The following is a 21,425-nucleotide window of genomic DNA, read 5'->3' as shown; positions in this document are numbered from 1 at the left end:
TAGGTTTTCTTAGGTGGAATGAACAGATTCTTTATTTCCCCTGCACTAAATGTTTTTAGAAATATTTTCTAACACGTAGGAAGAAATTTAAGTTCCCTAGATGTACTGATAAAGCCTGACATATACTTTATAGGTCATTAAGGACAAATGCCTGCTTATTTCAGTTCACATCAGAATACTGGCAGGCTGCTGCCTATATTATGTAAAGCATAGGTTCTACAGCTGGACCGTTCCAGATTGGGCAGGAGGGGGATTGGGGTGTAGTCTGCAGAATGTGATTTTGGAATCACACCCAGGTTGCATCTGACCGCTGAGTAACTCCCTTGCTTTTTCAGAACCCTAAATGCCCCTGTAATTATTTTTAAAAACCCACTGCAGACCTCCACTAAAAACTGGCTCTCTATACCTTAATCAGTTTATTACCTAAGAGTCATTTTAGGGCCATTTCCCTTTGGGATAGATGCCAACTTCTTTTTTTCTTTTTCCTTTCTTTTAACCCTTTCCTCCTTTGGCGTCTGGTTTTCCTCATCTTCCTCCTTTCCCTCCTGTTTTCTTCTCTTGAGACCTTCCGTTGTCCCCATCCCCAGACCCTTCCCCCCGGGAGGGGGTTGGTGGGCAGGCGGGGTGTGGGCACAGGGCACCTTCCCTCCCCAGCTGCCCATCTCGTTCTTGTCTCGCAGGCCCGGGGGCAGAGCTGAGCGGCCCGAGCCCCCCGCAGAAGCTGCCGGTGCCCGCGCCCAGCGGCCGGCCCTCACCCGCGCCCCCCGCTGCAGCGCCACCGCCCGCGGCTGCCGTGCCGGGACCCTCCGTACCGCAGCCGGCCCCGGGGCAGCCCTCGCCTATCCTGCAGCTGCAGCAGAAGCAGAGCCGGATCAGCCCAGTCCAGAAACCACAAGGCCTGGACCCCGTGGAGATTCTGCAGGAGCGGGAGTACAGGTAATGCACCTGCCCCGCGGGTAAGACGATGTGTGCTTGCAGGTACCACCCAGCCTAGAGGGCCTGGTGTCTCCTAGTGTAATGTTCATTCTTTGTGGGACCAGGGAAAGGCCTAACGGAAACTGCAGAGGCCAAGACTCAGGCTTGAGAGTGATTTTCCAACAAAGTCTCAGAGAAGAGTTTCTTTGCCACTGGAGCCTGGGGCAGGGACCCTCCCGGGCTTCTGGGTCTGAAGGCCTGATTTTCACTCATGCGGCCAGAAAACTTTTATCCACTCCGATGACACGCCAAGATCAAAAGCTCAGCCCAGAGTTCTTTTTTTTTTTTTTTTTTTTTTTATAAATTTATTTATTTTAGTTGGGGGCTAATTACTTTACAATATTGTAATAGTTTTTGCCATACATTGACATGAATCAGCCATGGGTTTACATGTGTTCCCCTTCCTGGACCCCCCACCCACCTCCCTCCCCATCCCATCCCTCTGGGTCATCCCATTGCCCCGGCCCTGAGCCCTTGTCTCATGCATCGAACATGGAATGGTGTTCTGTTTCACATACGATAATATACATGTTTCAATGCTATTCTCCCAGGACGTCCCACCCTCACCTTCTCCCTCAGAGTCCATAAAATTGTTCCATGCATCTGTGTCTCTTATTCTGTCTCGCATATAGGGTTATCGTTACCATCTTTCAAATTCCATATATATGCATTAGTATACTGTATTGTTGTTTTTCTTAAAGATACAAGAAAGTGGTCAGCCCACACTCAGACTGTGCAGTATTTTGTTCTGGTCTGTCAGTGTGTCCTTGAATGGTGACTGAGTGGCTTATATTTTGAGTGTGTCTGCTGGCTTGACATCTCCTGATACCAAAGCCCAGCTTCTGATCCTTCTGATCCTTCAGCTTCTGATCCTTCAGAAGCTGTATATAAGGAAATACTGTACTGTTTGATTCAGTTCATGCACTTGTTGGTCAATGGCTTGGTCTCACTTTTGGGGTAGGCCCCATTTAAATGTCTTTGTATGTGGTCCTTATTTTCTTACTCCAGAAGCTTCATTTGGCACATTTATCTGAATCAGGGATTGACAAACCTTTTCTCTAAAGGTCCTTAGAGCCTCTGTCAGAACTACTCAGCTCTACCATTACTGTGTGAACGCAGCCAGGCAATAATGGACTGGCTGTGTTCCTGTGAAACTTTATTTATGAGAACAAGCTACAGACAGGGGGCCCACAGACTGTAGTTAGTAGATACTAAATGGTTAATTTCAATTAAAAAAAAAAGAGTCCAGGAAGAACTGAGTCAAGATAAAATGAAGCTAAGGTCATGGATTTGGGGGTGTGTGTGTGTGAAAGTCACTCAGTCATGTCCAACTCTTTGTGACCCCATGGACTATACAGTTCATGGAGTTCTCCAGGCCAGAGTACTAGAGTAGGTAAGCCTTTCCCTTCTCCAGGGGATCTTCCCAACCCAGGGATCGAACCCAGGTCTTCTGCATTGCAAGCGGATTCTTTACCAGCTGAGCCACCAGGGAAGCCCTGGTTTCGAGAGTTAGCCAAAAAGTGTGCTCTGCCACTAAGTGTCTGTTGGCCTTCCTCAAGTTACATCTGTTTTCTGTGACTCAGTTTCCCCTTATGTTAAAAGAGTGTATTACACAATATTATCTTTTATAGGGAGAAGATAAAATTATACTAAGACTTTCAATACATATTAGCTATTATTATTATTTCCCAAGTGTGATTTAACTTAAGATAATTAGGGGTTAAACATTATAGAGAATGTTAGGAAATAATGTCTGTGCTTTCGTGCTAAGTTGCTTTAGTTATGTCCGACTCTTTGCAACCCTATGGACTGTAGTCCGCCAGGGTCTTCTGTCCAGGGGAATTCTCCAGGCAAGAATACTGGAGTGGGTTGCCATGCCTGTCCCCAGGGGATCTTCCTGACCTAGGCATCTAATAAGACTCTCTAACGTCTCCAGCATTGGCAGGCGGGTTCTTTACCACTGGTGCCACCTGGAAGCCCAAAATAATGTCTTTTGTTGTTCAGTCACTCAATCGTGTCCTACTCTTTGAGACCCCATGGACTGCAGCACACCAGGCTTCCCTGTCCTTCACCATCTCCTGGAGCTGGCTCAAACTCATGTCCATTGAGTCACTGATGCCATCCAACCATCTCGTGCCCTCTCATCCCCTTCTCCTCCTGCCTTCAATCTTTCCTAGCATCAGGGTCTCTTCTAATGAGTCAGCTCTTCGAATCAAGTGGCAAAAGTATTGGGAGCTTCAGCATCAATCCTCCTAATGAATATTCAAGATTGACTGGTTTGATCTCCTTGCAGTCCAAGGGACTCTCAAGAGTCTTCTCCAACACCACAATTCAAAAGCATCAATTCTTTGGCGTTCAGCCTTCTTTATGACCAGCTGTCACATCCATACATGACTACTGGCAAAACCATGACTTTGACTAGATGGACCTTTGCCGGCAAAGTGATGTCTCTGCTTTTAAATATGCTGTCTAGGTTTATCATAGCTTTTCTTCCAAGGAGCAAGCGTCTTTTAATTTTGTGGCTGCAATCACCATCTGCAGTGATTTTGGAGCCCAAGAAAAAAATAATGTCTAGGATCCCTTCAAAAACATTACCTTACTCTTTATTGTAAAACACATGACTACTTATCTATTATTATATTAAAATACTAATTTATCAGCTTTGAGAGTTACTCTGAAAGAAATCACAATAACTTGCCATTAAATGTGTATAGCTTTTTGGATGAAGAGTATAACTTTATTCTCACTGCTATTACTAATCCTCAATTAAGAGCTTTTATATTGCTGTTTCCAGCTTTTCATGTATCCCTAGAGAGCTAGATACTCATCATCAATTGATATTTCAGTGTTGATAGGCAGATTCTGTTGGATGAATAATTTCTGTGTGGTATAAAAGTCAAATATCAGCACTGTATACTCATTTAGGGCAGAAAAACTATATTCATATTCAGTCCTTTCTTTATGTTGCTGTTGAATACAAAAGCCAAAAGCCATTTTAAAAGACAATAAATGGGATAGTAGGGTATTGTTTAAAATTCTGACTTCCTAAGTGCTAACATTTTTTCCCTACCTTGACCGTACAGAGCTACCAGTCCCTTTGTTGAATCACATGAACCCCTTATAACACAGACACTGTACCTAGAAATGCATCTGGGTTTTTTTTCCTTCAGTTCAGTTCAGTTGCTCAGTTGTGTCCAACTCTTTGTGACCCCGCAGACTGCAGCATCTCAGGCTTTCCTGTCCATCATCAACTCCCAGAGCTTGCTGAAACTCATGTCCATCGAGTCAGTGATGCCATCCAACCATCTCAACTTCTGTTGTCCCCTTCTACTCCTGCCTTCATTCTTTCCCAGCATCAGGATCTTTTCTAGTGAGTCAGTTCTTCACATCAGGTGGCCAAAGTATTAGAGCTTCAGCTTCAGCATCAGTCCTTCCAATGAATATTCAGGACTGATTTCCTTCAGGATTGACTAGTTTGATCTTGCTGTCCAAGGGACTCTCAAGAGTCTTCTCCAACACCACAGTTCAAAAGCATCAATTCTTCATATTTTTTTCCTTCTTCAGCCTATATTATGGCGTGTGTGTGTGTGTGCGCTTATTGAGTCCTAAATTTTCTTTGTCATTTTTACCAGAACTGTATTTGCAGGATGTTCTTGTAACGAGCTCATTTTAACACTTTTTTTTGGAAATGATCTTAATGGATGGTCTCCCAAAGTACACAGTATTAATTATTACTGTTTAGCCTATTCCAGTATGTGGAAAAGTTTTGTCCTGCATTCCTGTGTCAAGTTAAAAACATGTGTCCATCACTATCTTCTGAATTGTAAGCATTGCAGAAGGTGGTGGAATGGCTAATTGTCATGTTGTTATTATTATTACTTGATAACATGTCTCCTCTTCTGTTAAGCTGCCTGGCTTTTGAAGTGACCTATCTGGCAACCCTGGGTTCAAAAAGCTGGTCGGTGTTTTGGCCTGAAATCTCCCATGGCTGTCTTGAGAAGCTTAGGTTTATACTGGCAGGGTTTTGCAGGGGTATCTTTTATCTTCTTTAGTTACAGAGCAAGAGCTGACTTCTGCCTATATGAAGATAAATTATCCAATTGCAGAAATTAGTTAAATGTATTCCTTAAAAAGGGTTAGATTAAGTCCCTTAGGCCCTTGTAAACAATAGCTAAAAACCCCCTTTCCCCTTCTTTGAGAGAATGGCTTACTTACTACCCTTTAGCACTGATAGGAAGAGTCCAGTGTAACTCTCTCTTCTGATTGAGGATTTGAGCAAGGTCTTTTTTTTTAAAGTCTCTTTTATAATTTTATAAACTTTGTTTGTGCAAAAATCATTTGTCAGAAATTCTTTAACCAGATGTTCATTTCTTTGTTGTAATATCACTTACCTTGTCTATGAAAAGTGAAAGGAAATGGTCAGAATCTTAACTTTTTTTTTTTTTACTTTTAAGTCACTTGGCTGCTTTTCCTGTTCATCATGAAATCAGAATTTTGACAAAATTAACTTTCCTTTTTCAGTAATAGCACACGTAAGTTTCTGCATGTGAACACGCTGCCTCAGATCTATATAAGCTCTTCAGTTAAAAACATTTTGTTCTCATTTAAATTGGATCCTTTCTTTTAGATCATCTTTTCCTTATGATGGAACTTTATTACTTTTCTCTGTAGTAAGTGTCAGTGCCTTTTTTTTTTTTTTTTTTTGGTGTTTTGGCATGCTTTCTTTGCCCCTGTCAATATACTTCACTTCAGTTCTTCCACCTAGAGTTAGAGGGTTGATCAGAAGTGCTCCAGGAATTATAATGTTAGCATGTAAACTCTACAAATGTTACATGAGAAAGAAATATATTTCACATTGAAAGGGGTTTATTTGAGAAGAGCATCTTTGAATGATGTGAGCCCTCTGGTATCCAGTCAGAATTTAGTATGAAAACAGCAGACTAGCCCCCCTGCTTCGGGAAGCCAGCCTAGTGTTTTTTGTACTGCCCTGGCCTCCATTACAACCCTGAAAATTCCTTCTCAAAAATTACCAAGAGCTGCTTCATCAGCAGAGTTACCAACAGTCAGTCTCCCTCTCTCTTTCTTTTAAAAAGTGTCACTCAGCTCCTGGAAGGAACAAAATGTAACAGTGTCATTTTCTGTTCAAATAACTCTCCTACAGGAATCATAAACTTCTCCTCTGGACCTGAACAAATATCTGTTGCCTTTAATGGAACTCTTTTTCTTGCCAGAACAGTAACCCCTCTTGATTTACTGTTCAATCTGTATGAAAAACCTGAGTGACCTAATTCTGCTTCAATTTTCTGTACCCGTGAGGACACTAAATGAGTCTCCTGCAGTTATGCAGTATTACATCTGTTGTTGTTTCGGGAAGTTTAGAATCCTGAATCTCTTTATCGGACTACCTGCTGAATCCCATTGATGGGAAGGTGAAATTGTCTGGAGAGGAGCATTATTTAAAATGAAGATTTCTATTAACAACCACCACCACGAAAAGATAAAATTCTCTATGTAAAAGAAGCCCCTCCTGTCCCTTTGCTACCCCCTCTCCCCATGTGCTGAATTGGATGCATATAATTTTACTTCGGAATCTGCCTGTCCTCTTCCATAGTTTGCACTCTGTACTTTTTGCCTCCCTTCCATAAAAGAGAGTCTTTTGTGCTGGAGAATCTGAGATTCACTGACAAATTACTAGGTCCTTTGGAGAAACTGTCATTTCAGGGGTGCAAGAAGTGTACCCCTTCCCAGCTCCCTACCAACTACCACATCCAGGTGACTCCATACTCCACCTACACCACTCCCCAACTTCTGACCTCTCTGCTTCTTCTCTCCACTCTCCAAATCCCACCCTCCTGGTCCAGTGTGATTTAATCTCTACACAGTCAGCCCAGTTGTCCTAAGATTATTTATTTAGCCCCAGTTCCACAGTCGTTTAGATGATTAAGGAAAAAGCACCCATTCCTCTAATACAGCACCTGACCCACTTTGTCAAGGAGAGTAAAACACAATACCAAGGGAGAGTTTGAATTCTGGGTTATTCAGATGAAAAAAGACTGCAATAAATATAGAACCAAAGAAGGAGAATAACCATATCGTTGGCCTTTATCTCACCCCGCTACAGTATTTAAATTTCCCTTAGTATGGCCTTAACCTTACACAGATAGAATTGTTTCAGTTTTGCTTTTTCCCCTTTAAATTATATATTTGAAAAAACTCCATAATAATATCTTAATTGTTAAGATGCATCACCTGTTGCTGTATTTGGGAATTTTTGGCTATGTGCATGTTTAAGAAATTGAATTGGATAAAGGAAGTAGGTGTTTGTTTCATACAGAGGAAAGTTAAAAACCATGACTAGAATCCCATAAGTATCAATAGTAAAAGGAATATGGAAGAAAGTTGGGAGAGTTTGAACAGTTTGATCAAGAGTGAATTGATGAATGTTTATTGTTATTGTTTGAACCTAATACATTTTTAGTCTGTTGCATGGTAAAACCGTTTACAAGTACTATTGTTTATGGTGGTATGCATTGTTGAAATAACACGATAACAATGATGATACTAGTAGTAACACGTGATGATGATAAATCATTCAATAAATCAGAATAATACATATATACCAAATAAAAGAGGAATCTATCATAATATTATTTTCATGAAAGTGTTCATTGTTCAGTCATGTCAGACTCTTTGTAACCCTGTGGACTGAAGCCCACTAGGCTCCTCTGTCCATAGAATTCTCCAGGCAAAAATACTGGAGTGAGTAGCCATTCCCTTCTCCACAGGATCTTCTAGACCCAAGGATCGAACCTGGGTCTACTGCATTGCAGGCAGACTCTTTACTGTCTGAGCAACCAAGTGAGGTCAGGAAAAAAATGACACATTTCCTTTATTATTATTTTTAAAGTTATTTTGAAAAACATATTATTTTAAAAAACAAATTTTATTTCTCTATCAAAGTAAACAGCTCTAATTTTTGTTAAAAAAACAAACAAACAAAAGCCCTCATTTTGATACTTGGGCTTCCTAGGTGGCACTAGTGGTAAAGAAGCCACCTTCCAATGCAGGAGACGCAGGTTCCATCCCTGGGTCGGGAAGATCCCCTGGAGGAGGGCATGGCAGCCCACTCCAGTATTGCTGCCTGGAAAATCCCCATGGGCAGAGGAGCCTGGTGGGCTACAGTCCATACGGTTGCAAAGAGTTGGACACGACTGAAGCAACTTAGCACACACACACACACATGCATGCATTTTGATACTTCCGCTATATGAACTATTAAGATATTTTGCAGTGTCCAAGTCATAGAAGGTTTTCTTCTTCATATCAATATATGGCATCATAAAGGTTGACAAAACCATGAAACTAATTTTAAACAGAATGTTTAGTTATCAGCTTTTATAGCTGAGTTCCAAGAGAGTTTGCAGTTAGAAAGTGTACTTTGATTATCTGTGGTGTTGTTGCAGTAGTGCTGGTACCAAGCCAGTGAGGATTCTCATCTTGGCTCTCTCCTTTACTGACTTTGTGAAGTCCACATGTTTCTTAGTATCTCTGACCTTCAGTTTTCTCATCAATATCATAGTGCTGTTATAGACTTACCTTGTAGATGTATATGTATGTATGTGGGAGAGAGAGAAAATTAAATTGTGCTTTAAATACACCTGCAATCCAGGAGACTCTGGTTTGATTCCTGGGTCGGGAAGATCTGCTGGAGACGGGATAGGCTACCCACTCCAGTATTCTTGGGTTTCCCTTGTGGCTCAGCTGGCAAAGAATCTGCCTGCAATGCGGGAGACCTGGGTTGGGAAAATCCCCTGGAGAACAGAAAAGCTACCCAATCCAGTATTCTGGCCTGGAGAATTCCAAGGACTGTATAGTCCATGGGGTCACAAAGAGTCAGACACAACTGAGCGACTTTCATTTTCACTTTAAATGCACCTTAGTGCAGTTACTGTTAGTTTAGTTTAACTTACTACCATTTACTGTTCTTTCTTTGTCAAAATCTATTCCAAGACAGTTTTCCCCCCAAATTTGAGGGAAGGTGATTCTAAAAATAGGTTTAAATTGCAGATCATTATTTGTAAGCATAGGACCCAGGTGAACTCTAAAACCAGTTTCTGTGACTTACAGTAACAGTATAGCAAATAAATTAAGTGGGATGTCTTTTATATTCTGTTCTGCCTCTATTATGAGGAAGTACCTACAGTTCTGTTTTTTTGTTTGTTTTTTTTTTAATGATGTCCAGACTGAGATTGCCTGGCAGTCCATTTCTAGAAACTCTTAGTTTTCACATACTGTTTACTATTTACTGCCACCCCAAACCAGATTTTTTTTTTTGATGCCTGATTTGCCTTTTCCTTTCTTTTCTCAAGCAAGCATTGCTCACAGAGGAAATGGTTGTGGTTGGCAGGGCTCTTTCGCTCTCTCTGAAAGTTTTGAGTTAGCTGATTTCTGTGGCCTCAGCACCTAAAACTGTTATTCACTCAGCGTTAATGCCTGTCATCATCAGCATCTTGGAAGGGAGGTCCAGTGGCCCCACTGCCTTAGGACAGAACTAGAAGTTAGAAAGAGCACTCTGTTGTCTCAGCTCTGCGGTCTGGCTGGGAGCAAGTCAGATTTTTCCTGTCTGTCACTTTCTCTCTCTCTTCAGAGGGAGCCATGGGACTTGGACTTCACTCCTAGATGTACTCCGAGCCTTCCTTCCTGGCTGTTAGAGAGAGGTTGTGAAGAAGGCCAAAAGTGTTAAGTAATATAACACCTGTGTGCATTAGTGCAAAGGGAGCTTTTCTCTGTTTAATGTCAGATAATCTGTTTGGGTGTCAGAAATTTGCCATCAGTATCTGCAAGGTGTTCTGCCATGAACGTAAACCTGAGACTGTTGTCTCTCAGTTAAGACCAGGCTGTAACATATATTTTCCCCTCTCCCTCCCCCATTTTATCATCTCCTTTAGACTTCAGGCTCGCATAGCCCATAGGATACAGGAGCTGGAAAATCTGCCTGGCTCTTTGCCACCAGACTTACGAACCAAAGCAACTGTGGAACTGAAAGCACTTCGGTTACTCAATTTCCAACGTCAGGTAATAAGTTTTCCCCAGCACATCTGAGGTGCAGGAAATGAATGTAATTGTTCCAGAGTGTGATCTGTGCGTTTCCTTAAGTCTGTTCAACATTGTTAAAAAGATATAAATTTAGTGAGAGAGTGTATCTTTTCAACCAGCAGCACAGAACTGAAAAGTAATGAAGATGAACTGCTTATTATTCTGTTTTTCTCTTCTGTACATCAGAGACATTTCTTTCTCTCCCATATTATGGTTTCCAAAGTCTGACTTATAGCATTTTGTTACTGTAGATGAAACCTTGAGAACAGATGGAGTAGCTCATGTTTGTCTTTATGATTTCAAAGGAAAACAGGAAGGTGATAGATCAGAGCTTCTTTGTAAAGAGAAATATAAAACCTTTAGCTCTGACTATGCAAATTATTTTAACAAATATGAAAGGCCCTTAACTAAATTAGTAGCTCATTGTTTATACAAATACATAAAACTATGTTTTGTAACTGCAGATTATTCATCAACACCTACTTTTGCAGCATCTGATCACGTCAGACCCCAGCACTGACTCATCAGTGATTTTGTAGCTACTGTTCTTGCTATGGTCTTAGTAGTCACTGATTAATACAGGCAAGCATAGCGATCTATTTTACAATTGCTAAATCTGTAGGAGACTAGGGGGATGAAGTAGAGCTAACGTTCACTTTGATGAGTTTTGCTTTGCTGACCCCAAAGCTGCAGGTCCCCTAATTGTCACACAGCCTCATTTAGCCAAAGGGGAAAGGGAATGCTTCCTGGCCAGTCAGATGGGCTTGTTTGGGGAAAGACTCAGGCATGCAAAATGAATTATTAACAAGCAAAAGTAGTTTGGAAGGATTGAATTGCATGACTTGGTCTGTTGGAGGATGTGAATAAAATTCCACGGCCAACCCACTTGCTGTTATCATGTGAACTTGGAAATACGTTTGCCTTGTTGGTTATAATAGCACAAGAGGGCATCATGCTGGCTGGCAGCTACTTGGCTGTAGTTATGTGAGTAGATTAGAGCTTAATTAAAAAAACAAAAACAAAAAACTGTGCATTCCATTTGTTTGTTTCTTGTAGGTAACTTTATAAGATGTTTAATACAATTTTATTAAATGAGTATCAATCAACTATATTTTCAGAAATAATGTAAATTAGCTTTGCTATGCTGGATTCTGATTGGTTTCTGATTTTTGCTTCATTTTATTGAAAAATCTGTTATCTGTGAAGTTTTCCAATGATATCAACTGTAATGGATGCTGATTTCAGATTCAATCAAATTATATTTCAATGCATGTTTCCAGCCCTCACTTTCTACCACCATATAACATATGATATGAATGAGGTGTTATATTTATGATAATCTGAAAGAAGTCCATAATATAGTAAAAATAAATAAATAAATACCTTTCAAAGATCATTGTTTGAAGTGAGAGGAAACCAAAACTAGTATTTCCCATTTTTATCTGAGACAGTGAATTAACATTGTTTGAGTATCTACAGCTACTTCATATGAACAGGAAGTAGTTCTATTCTTTTTGCCCAGCATCATCAACGTTAATCTTTAAACACAGAGAATGTTAGCATGGCACTTAAAATGAAGTAAAAAATTTTTTAAAGCTTATTAACTAATGAATATCATTAAAATAATTAGAATGAATCAATTTGTTTAAAAAACAAGTCATTCTCTACTTATTCACTGTAGACAGTGCTGTACTTGGCTTGTTATCTGAATTTTTTGGAAAGAAAACTTTGAGCATCTCTGAACATACCCTATACCCTTGGCATGATGTAGTCCCTTTGTTTACTAGAAGGCCAGCTGTGATGGAGAAACTTGGGGAGTCCCTATTTGGCTCCACCAAAAGGAGGACAAGGGGACAGGGGTCTGGCCTCCGTCGGGGGAGATGTTCTAACCACTCCCCTCTCGACAGCTGCGACAGGAGGTGGTGGCCTGCATGCGACGGGACACGACCCTGGAGACGGCCCTCAACTCCAAAGCATACAAGCGGAGCAAGCGCCAGACCCTGAGGGAAGCCCGCATGACGGAGAAGCTGGAGAAGCAGCAGAAGATCGAGCAGGAGCGGAAGCGAAGGCAGAAGCACCAGGTACTCGGGCCCCACCACGTGACTGGGCCGAGTCAGAGCCCGAGAGATGGACCCCTGCGGGTGGTGGGGACATCACAGAGAAGATCCCAGGAGCTTAGGTGGTCTGACCACACCGTTTCAGAGATGAGAAAACTTAGGCCCAGCAGAGAGGTGACCTCCCCAAGGACACGGGAGCAGTCAATACAGGATGAGGGGGGAGGGCGCTGCTCTCTGGGTTCCAATCAAGCGTCATAGTCATAACCCCATGGGATGCTGCTGAGGAGGTGGGCACAGGAAGGTTTCCTAAGACAAAATCCTAGGGAAGAGGGAGCTTGGAAAGAAGAGGGCACACAGTTATTTTTATAACAAATATAAATAGAGTATCCTGGGCTTTTCAAGGGCCCAGTTGGAGGTTTCACAGGGGCAGATATTTTAAAACATTCCTTTCCAGAGATTTGGAAATATTTTGATGTAGGATTTGATTCTCGTGTCATAATCCTATAAATTTTGTTTTTCTGAGCTTAATTTAGTGCCTTGCTTGGTTTTGTTTTGCAAAGTGTTGGACTTTAGTATAAATAAGGTTATGTGTTTCCCCTTCTTTATGTAAGAACTGGATACAAATGATGTGTGGCCATTTTAGCTTCCTATAAAACTCATTTTGGGTGACAATTCTAAGGTATTTAAGTGAGAGCACTACTTTCATAATGTGATTCAACTCTTTGTCCTCTCGGTATAATACCTGTTTCCCTGGGGTTTATTCAAGAGTGACTGCTTTAAATTTCATTATCACCATCTTGTAGGTCCCTCTCAATCTCTGATCTTTCGGTTTTCATGTGGCCACACCCTCAGGACCTGGGAGGCTTCTTTTCTACGGGCTGGCACTGAAACAAACTTGGAGAGGTCACCTCTCCCACCACCTCGTAGCCCACACCTCAGCTGTGGAGACACACCAGGGCGCCCATCCCAAACAGGTTCTAGTCCCCCACTGCTGTTGGGTACACACTGAGAGTTTTCATGGACTGTGTTGAAACTTCAACTGGGAACTGGATGTTCTGCCTTCTCTTCCCCCTGCTGTGGATCCTTTAGGAATACCTGAACAGTATTTTGCAACATGCAAAAGACTTTAAGGAGTATCATCGGTCTGTGGCTGGCAAGATCCAGAAGCTTTCCAAAGCAGTGGCCACCTGGCACGCCAACACCGAAAGGGAGCAGAAGAAAGAGACAGAGCGGATTGAGAAGGAGAGAATGCGGAGGCTGATGGTAAGGACCCTGCCTACGGGAATTCAGGAAAATGCTTTGCTTGCAGCCATCTGCACTGAGAATGTTAAGCATGCCATGGTAGAAGGAGAATGTAAAAGCTGTTTGTCAAGTATACTAATCCATTCCTTTGAATTTCACAGGGATAAGGTAAAAATACCTTCTTTTCCCTAGACAACACAATGCCAGTAGTCAAGGGCTACCACTGATGAGTACAATGTTTCCATGTCCTGGGGTGGCACTGGCACTGCCAGTCAGCTGATAGCTTCTCACGTGAAGATAGGTTCTCTATTTTTTAGGAGTTTTGATAACAGACCTGGAAGGGTGGAAATGTCAGTTCTTTTTAAAGTAGTGCCTCTTTTCTCTTATTCTCTCCTTTTCTCCCATTGCCAAAAGCAGAAAGCCCAGGATATTTCATTGTGATTTCTGCCAAATCTTTAAGATGATCACCCTACCATACAGTCATTACTTGGTATCCACAGGAGATTGGTCCCAGGACCCCACCAGATACCAAAATCCATGATGCTCAAGTCTCTTATATGAAATGGCATAGGACAGTGAGCCTTCTGCATCCGTAGATGTGGATGCAGAAACCACAGATATGGAGGGCCTAAATTAAATTGTTTCATGGAATAGAAAAAGAAGAAAACTCCTAAAATTGTCTTTTTTTTTTTTGTAGCAATTGAATTATTTTATTGCAGTGAACTAGTTCACATAGCATATTTCTTTTTTTTTTTTAATAAATTTATTTATTTTAGTTGGGGGCTAATTACTTTACAATATTGTAGTGGTTTTTGCCATACATTGACATGAATCAGCCATGGGTTTACATGTGTTCCCCATCCTGAACCCCCCCCCACCTCCCTCCCTATCCCATCCCTCTGGGTCATCCCATTGCCCCAGCCCTGAGCTTTTGTCTCATGCATTGAACCTGGAATGGTGTTCTGTTTCACATATGCTAATATACATGTTTCGATGCTATTCTCTCAGAACGTCCAAAGCAAGTATAATATCGATACTAAAACACTATGAAAAATTCCAGTGAGAAAAAAAGACTAACATTAATGAAAAAATCTTGAATGATATATTAGCAAAGAAAATACAGCATGGTATTTAAAAAGTGGTTTAAAAAATAGTGCTTCTTTGAGACTAATGACACAAGTTGTTTTGAATGAATATCTCATTAAGTTGTGTCTTGGAATCTAGGAAGATCTTTTTTTCTTTTTTTGAAGTCTCTGATGCTTATGCTTATCTTTTTTTTTTATGGCAGAAATGTTTCTCTAACAGTTTAAAAAGTGATTTTTCAGTTAATTTTGAAATACTGCTTTTTTGTTATAGCTGTGTTATTGTGGAATGCTATTCATGGGTCATTCCATTTCTACCATTACTTTTTAATGGATATATAAACACAGAAGGAATTGGTTTATATCACAAGCCTACATATTTGCTTTTATTGGCCACTTATTTTTGGACTCAAATCTCAGAGCACAGCATGGATTTTAGGAAAGTGTGTGTGATGTATATTGATAGGAGACCTGCATATTCTTTGTGGGATGTAATGCCTGAGTATTGGATGAAGATAAAATCATTACCCTCAACCTGTAATTACGTCCCTGAAAAATTCCAAGTGACACAGTCTTCCTGGCTGGTATTACGGTTTGCGCTTTTGGTCATTAATTTTTCTTTGGATTTCAGAGAGTAAACAACACATTTTAAAATACTCCGTTTCCAGGTACTACTAAATCTTGTCATCTTCTCCTGCCTCCCGCTCCTTTTTTGGACAGGAGGGGACTGTCTGAGAGATTGCTAACTAGCTAGGGAGACCATTTTATAGTCATCTGAGCAATAAGCAATCAAATTTGTCTGATTCAACTGAAGTGAAACTATATTAGAACTTCAGTAACAGATTGGTTTGACACTAATGATTAGGCATTTGCAAATCATTAATTTTTGCAATTAAATGATGGAATATATAGATAACAGAGAAACTGAAGTTTTTTTTATCACTCTTTCTTCAAGTGAGATCAACCATAACCAAAAGCAATTAGAGTTATAATAGCATTCGAGGTTCATGTTCATCCACGGGGCAGACCGCAGCCAGGAGGAGTGATGAAGCTGCTGTCGCTCCGGCAAGTGCTGGAGGGACACCCTTGGACTGAAAAACCCAAGCTCCTCTATAATGGAGCTGCCTCCTAAAGATTTTGCCATGTGTTCCTTTTATCCTGCATCACGTGAAGAAAATATTTTGGAGATGTCCTTTTATTGGGATGTATAAAAAGAGATTTCTCCTGAAACAACCCAGAGTACATCAGAGTTTTTATTCCATTTAACCTCATAATGTTGCTTAATGGGAAGGAGAGGTAGGAAGTACTGTGTCTGTTTTATAGCTCAGCACTCTCAAGCTTCAGGTGCTAAATGACTTGTCTCCAGTCACCTGGGCGCACCATGCAGTGCTGATCTGGGACCAAAATCCCCACAACTTGACCTTTGCTATCAACCGCAGTGTCTGTCGTGCTTTGAAGTATCAGAAATTATTTGTTCAAAACCTATTCAGTTCCTCGCCTCTGGAAGTACTTATGGAAATACTTACGAATGAAAAGCTATTATGGAATTTGCTTCAGGACCATTCAGTTCAGAATTACAGGGCAGAGGTGGGGGAAGGGCAGCAGTGAAACGAGTCATCATGAGTTAATTGTGTTGATTGCTGTTGGTTATATGAGTGAGTTTACTACTTTCTCTGCGTTTGATTGTGTTTGACAATTTCTAATACAAAGTTAAGGATAAGCTTCAGATGGTGAATCATCAAATTGTAACACTTTTTGTGCAATTTAAACAAAGAAGAATGGAAAGTTGGCTTGAAGTGTTTGATCACACCACACAAATTGTGTAGTTATATGTGTTGATCTGGCCCTGAACCCCCGTTCTTGGGATATAGGCATCACACCACCCTGTGTTCCCCAGTCCCCGCCAGCGTTCGAGGACTCGGGCGGCTGGAATCATTCAGTTTGCTACACACACCACTAAAGTTCAGACTGTCAGGGGAGGGATGTGTGGGAAAAGGTGTTGTCCACACACTTTTATTATGTTCTCGTCACACTCTTCTTTCCTTAATAGGCTGAAGATGAAGAGGGCTATAGAAAACTGATCGATCAAAAGAAAGACAGGCGTTTAGCATACCTCTTGCAGCAGACTGATGAGTATGTGGCCAACCTGACTAACCTGGTTTGGGAGCACAAGCAAGCCCAGGCAGCCAAAGAGAAGAAGAAGAGGAGGAGGAAGAAGAAGGTGAGTACTCTGATGCCTGTGGCTGAGCTGAGGATGTGTGTTTGGGGACCAGTTTTAGACCTGTCTCGCCCTGTAATGAGTACTCCTTAACTACCCTAATGGAAGACTTAGATGATTTTACTGTAAACACTGCTGATGTAAATGGGTTGATGAGGTGTGTTAGACAACATACTGGAGATGGACAGAATGTATATTCGATTCCTATTTCCACTGTTTCACACAATATTAAAAAACTAAGTACACACAGTCAATAGGAAAAACGTGGCCCAAAGAAGGGTTTACTCAAGTGCAATGCGTAGGCAGGGGACTGCTGAGATAAGAAACTGGAATGAAAAATGAAAACCAAAATGCCTTGTTCAGATTGAAAGGAGCCAGAGGAAGATGTAAGAGAGAGCTTTGAGATACTTTTAGTAACATATTTCAGCCTGTTTGGACAGACAGCTATTACCAAGGTTGTTCATTCAGTTCAGCTGTCCTGGTGTTACAGTAAGGTAAATGTGCAGGTCAGAGTTTTAGGTCATTACAGAAAACAATAGTCTTATGTAAAATAATCTGAATTATCATGAGAAGTGAGGGTAAGATTTACAGTCTCTGTTCTACAGATCGTATATCTCACTTCAAGGGTAACCTGCTTGCCTGTGTAGACCTGTGAATATATTAGATCCTCTTTGAAGCTTAGGTAGTCTGGTAATATAGTTCTTGGTGGCTATTCTATTTTCATGGTCAATCCTGATTGGTCTGGGTACAGACATCAGCGGGAAGGCTTTAAAATTGTGAAGATTGAGGACCGGTAGCATTTAATCATTTTTTCTCTGCACGGAATAATGGAACAAAATGTTTTTCGAAAAATAATTAATTTCATGGCTCCTGAGTTCTCATACCTGTTTCATAATTAAGGAGGAGGAATAAATGATTGAGAAGGTGCCTTCTGCACCTGATTTCTTTAGTATAAGATAGCTCCCCTTATTGTGAAGGTGAATGAGGGATGAGTCAGGGTTTGCATTTCGACATTTCCTTAGTGAGAAATACCAAATTTTCTTGTCAAGATCGTATTATAGACTTTGCAAAATTCCAGCTCCCAATTTCTGACTTAAAGTTGACAGATGGCAAACAGATACAATTCTGTAATATTCCGTAGGTGCATGCTAAGTCACTTCAGTCATGTTCAACTCTTTGCAACCCTATGAACTGGGGCCCACCAGTCTCCTCTGTCCACGGGATTCTCCAGGCAAGAATGCTGCAGTGTGTTGCCATGCCTTCCTCCAGGAGATCTTCCCAACCCAGGGATGGAACCAGTGTCTCTTATGTCTCCTGCAATTGGCAGGCAGGTTCTTTACCACTAGCATTACCTGGGAAGCCTGTATTCCATAGGTGGACCCATGAAATAACAGTTTTAGTTTTTCCTAATCCTGAAGTTCATTCTGTGGAGGCTGTAACAAAAAGGTCACTGTTAGTGTTTTTAACACTGCAGTTCATAGTCTATGTTTGTTTGTGATTAAAAGCTAATGACTCAAATTTGAGCTTCTGTCTTTTAATGAATGGATTGTTGCCGTAGTATTGAGGGCTTCCCAGGTGGCTCAATTGTAAAGAATCTACCTGCCAATGCAGAAGATGTGGATTCGATTCCTGGGTTGGGAAGATCCCCTGGAGAAGGAAATGGCAACCCACTCAAATATTTTGCCTGGGAAATCCCATGGACAGAGGAGCCTGGTAGGCTCCAGTCTGTGGGGTTGCAAAAGAGTTGGACACGACTTAGCGACTAAACAGCAAACAGTCACAATATTAGAGTGCTGTATCATGATAGGCAAAGAAAGATACATAATTGAGTAGTAATGATTATGCCTTTGTTTCTGTGTTAATCTTTACAGAGCAGGAACTTGTTGGTATTTTTCATGGTGCTTGCAACTCTGCATCATCTATAGGTTGACTCTCTACTTCCAAGCTCTTGCTTTCAGATTTGCTAATAGCACTTATTTTTTCTATTCCATGCAGTTGCTCAGCAAATATTAACTGAACTCTTACTGTGATCTAGGTAGCATGCTAGATTCTGGGGGAGAGAGTACAGAGGTGAGGAAAATTTCTCCTGTCCTCCTAATTAAACAAAAGAAGGAGACAGACAGACATTAATCAAATATGCACCTGAGTATATAAGTATAAACTGTAACAACTGCTGTGAAGGAAGGCAGAGAGCCAGACTACAACCTGATTTCTTGGCAAACAAGTCATAGGTACCCCAAGTGACTCCGGTCTACCTGGCATCTCTCTCCAGGCATCTTCTGTTGATGAGCTCACATGATGAAATATGCAGAATTATTACTTTATTATCAGCCCTCCCCCTCTTTCCTGGCATGCTGTCAGGATGCCTCGCATCTGAGCACTCCCTGCCCTCAGCAGGACCAAAGATATCAGGTTCAATTTCCTTCCTGGCCATCTTGTTGGGAGACACTGGATAAAGGACAACAAGGCACTGGGCTCCTTTCTAGTATTTCCTGAAAACTGTCTCACAGGGTCTTAAGACTTAGTTCAAAGTGAGTCACCCAATTTCAGATGTACCTTAATTCAAGTGCGAAGAAAATGGATACTTTCAACAGGTGATTATTTGACACTTTGGATTATCTGGAGTTCTTCTCCCCTCCATTAGAGTGAATGATTGAGAGTTGTTTGTTCCAACTTCTCTGTCGGGGAGGGAGGCTGCACGGGGACGTTTAATTCTATGCTATCCCTTTCAACATTTCCCGTAGAAGTAATATCATGCTGTACCTATCTGCAGGGTTATTTTTTTCCCCTTATTAAGTAAGGCATCCCTAAATCTTTGTTTTGAAAATAGCATATTTACCCAGTGAACTAATAGCACTGAACTAGTGGCAACACTTGTAGGATAAGATACAGGTCACTCCAAGAACTATGCCATCAAAGTATGAAGGACCTTATAATTTAATTGGAAAGGAGCAACTTTGTTACTTTTTGTCATTTTTTAAGAATTACCCCAGTGTAAGAGAGAAGGCCTCTTTCTTTCTTGGGGAGTTGATTCTGGTTATTTGGTATTAGTGAATAATAAAGTAGATTTCCTTTAACCTCACGTGACCTTGCTTAATTTTTCTCTTCTCATCATTAGAGCCGCTTCTATGAAATATACATTTATAAGTCATTCTGAAACTTCTCTCTCTCACCTGGTCTTCCATTAATGCTCTTGAAGTAGAAGGAAAAGAAGTAAACTCTGTGTATCTACTTGAATGTTAGCTGCTGCTGCTGCTAAGTCGCTTAAGTCGTGTCCGACTCTGTGCGACCCCATAGACGGCAGCCCCCCAGGCTCCACCGTCCCTGGGATTCTCCAGGCAAGAATACCGGAGTGGGTTGCTGTTTCCTTGTCCAGTGCATGAAAGGGAAAAGTGAAAGTGAAGTTGCTCAGTCGTGTCCAACTCTTAGCAACCCCATGGACTGTAGCCTACCAGGCTCCTCCGTCCATGGGATTTTCCAGGCAAGAGTACTGGAGCTTGAATGTTAGAGGAGGAATCATTTTTCAAGTATTGAAATAACTAATTGTGTGACACCAGCTTCTGCAGTGGGACAGCATGAACACAGTGTTAATGTGTGCTTAGCGTGCCCTTGGAGGTCTGCTTCCTCTGCTGTGAGAGTTCTCACCTATCTACCCGAGGGACCCAAGGTTGAAATGGGGGTGTGTACAGATAGGGTTGAACATGCTCACTGATTGGATCACTATCTAAATCACATTAATACACTGTCTTTTAAATTCGTAACTGCATCAGAAAGCATAGGATACTAATTGTTCTTGTTCCCTTGTAGGATATTTCCTTAAGAGATCTATAACCCAACTCTTTAGTCTCTTAATCTGTTAGAAGGTAATAGGAACAGGACCTACAGCCTGCATTTGTCGCAAGGATTACATAGGTTATATGCATGCATTCGCACTCAGTTCTGTCTGACTCTGCGACTCCATAGACTGTAGCCCACTAGGCTCCTCTGTCGAAGGAATTTTCCGGGCAAGAATACTGGAGTGGGTTGCCATTTCCTCCTCCAAGGGATCTTCCCGACCCAGGGATGAGACCTGAGTTTCCCGCGTCTCCTGCACTAGCATGCAGATTCTTTACTACTGAGCCACCTGGGAAGCCCAAGTTTATCTAAAGCACTTTGAATGCTCCCAGGGACATAGTAAATGCTCAGTAAATATTGGTTATCTTATCAAGAAGTTCTGTGTTATAAATGCAGAACAGTGAGTGTCCAAATATGGTTATAGGTTTCTCTGAAAATGAAATCTTGTTTTTCCACTTATTGCATATTCTCTGTGATGTTGAGAAAATAAATGGCCACCATTTTTTTCTAGGTGAAGCTCAATTAGCTGTTACTAAGTCGGGTGTCTTTTGGGACATTGACAGGCCCCTTGGCTGTTGTGGCCTGCAGTGGGAAATGAGGATGTCTTATTTTGGGCAGACTCTGCTTCCCTTACCTCCCTAGCTCCTACAGAGAGAATTTTCTAATTATTTGGCCTCTGCTCTCCAATGGTTCCTGGTAATAATGAGCCATTTCTCACATAGATTTAGGGTATGTTTTCCCTTGGGCTGTGGTCAGGAGCCCCATGCCAGCCCCCTGCCCCTGCAGTCACTGCTGAGAAGTCTGGTCACTTCAGAGGTTCAGCTCCCTCAGCTATTGACTTCAGGCCAAAATTAAAGTATTTGATTCCCTCTTCCCAAATCTTTCACTGGGGTATACACCAGCACAACTATACCCTTGGTG

General features: G+C 41.4%; 1 protein-coding gene and 1 long non-coding RNA gene across 41 annotated transcripts in view; one reads left to right on the top strand and one right to left on the bottom strand.

Annotated features, from left to right (window-relative positions):
* SMARCA2 (SWI/SNF related BAF chromatin remodeling complex subunit ATPase 2) overlaps nt 1-21,425 on the top strand; it is a 189,352-nt gene that overhangs the window by 30,328 nt on the left and 137,599 nt on the right. For 35 of the 40 annotated variants that reach the window (XM_081502976.1, XM_081502968.1, XM_081502889.1 and 32 more), the window contains exons 5-9: nt 681-936; nt 9,924-10,050; nt 11,979-12,152; nt 13,218-13,391; nt 16,503-16,673. In XM_081502976.1, the coding sequence (XP_081359102.1) occupies nt 681-936; nt 9,924-10,050; nt 11,979-12,152; nt 13,218-13,391; nt 16,503-16,673 (902 nt within the window). Of the gene's footprint in view, nt 1-680; nt 937-9,923; nt 10,079-11,951; nt 12,153-13,217; nt 13,392-16,502; nt 16,678-21,425 lie in introns of all 40 variants that reach the window. The other 5 variants (XM_081502946.1, XM_081502869.1, XM_081502998.1 and 2 more) reach the window with 2 other exon arrangements.
* Nucleotides 1-21,425, bottom strand: part of LOC145511268 (uncharacterized) — a 106,238-nt gene that overhangs the window by 56,374 nt on the left and 28,439 nt on the right. The gene's annotated exons all lie outside the window — the stretch shown is intronic.

Source organism: Giraffa tippelskirchi, chromosome 1, assembly GCF_054371585.1.
Source record: "Giraffa tippelskirchi isolate mGirTip1 chromosome 1, T2T-mGirTip1v1.2.pri, whole genome shotgun sequence".
NCBI lineage: Eukaryota > Metazoa > Chordata > Mammalia > Artiodactyla > Giraffidae > Giraffa > Giraffa tippelskirchi.
The sequence above is the reverse complement of the archived record's forward strand: the minus strand, read 5'-3'. Positions and strand labels throughout refer to the sequence as shown.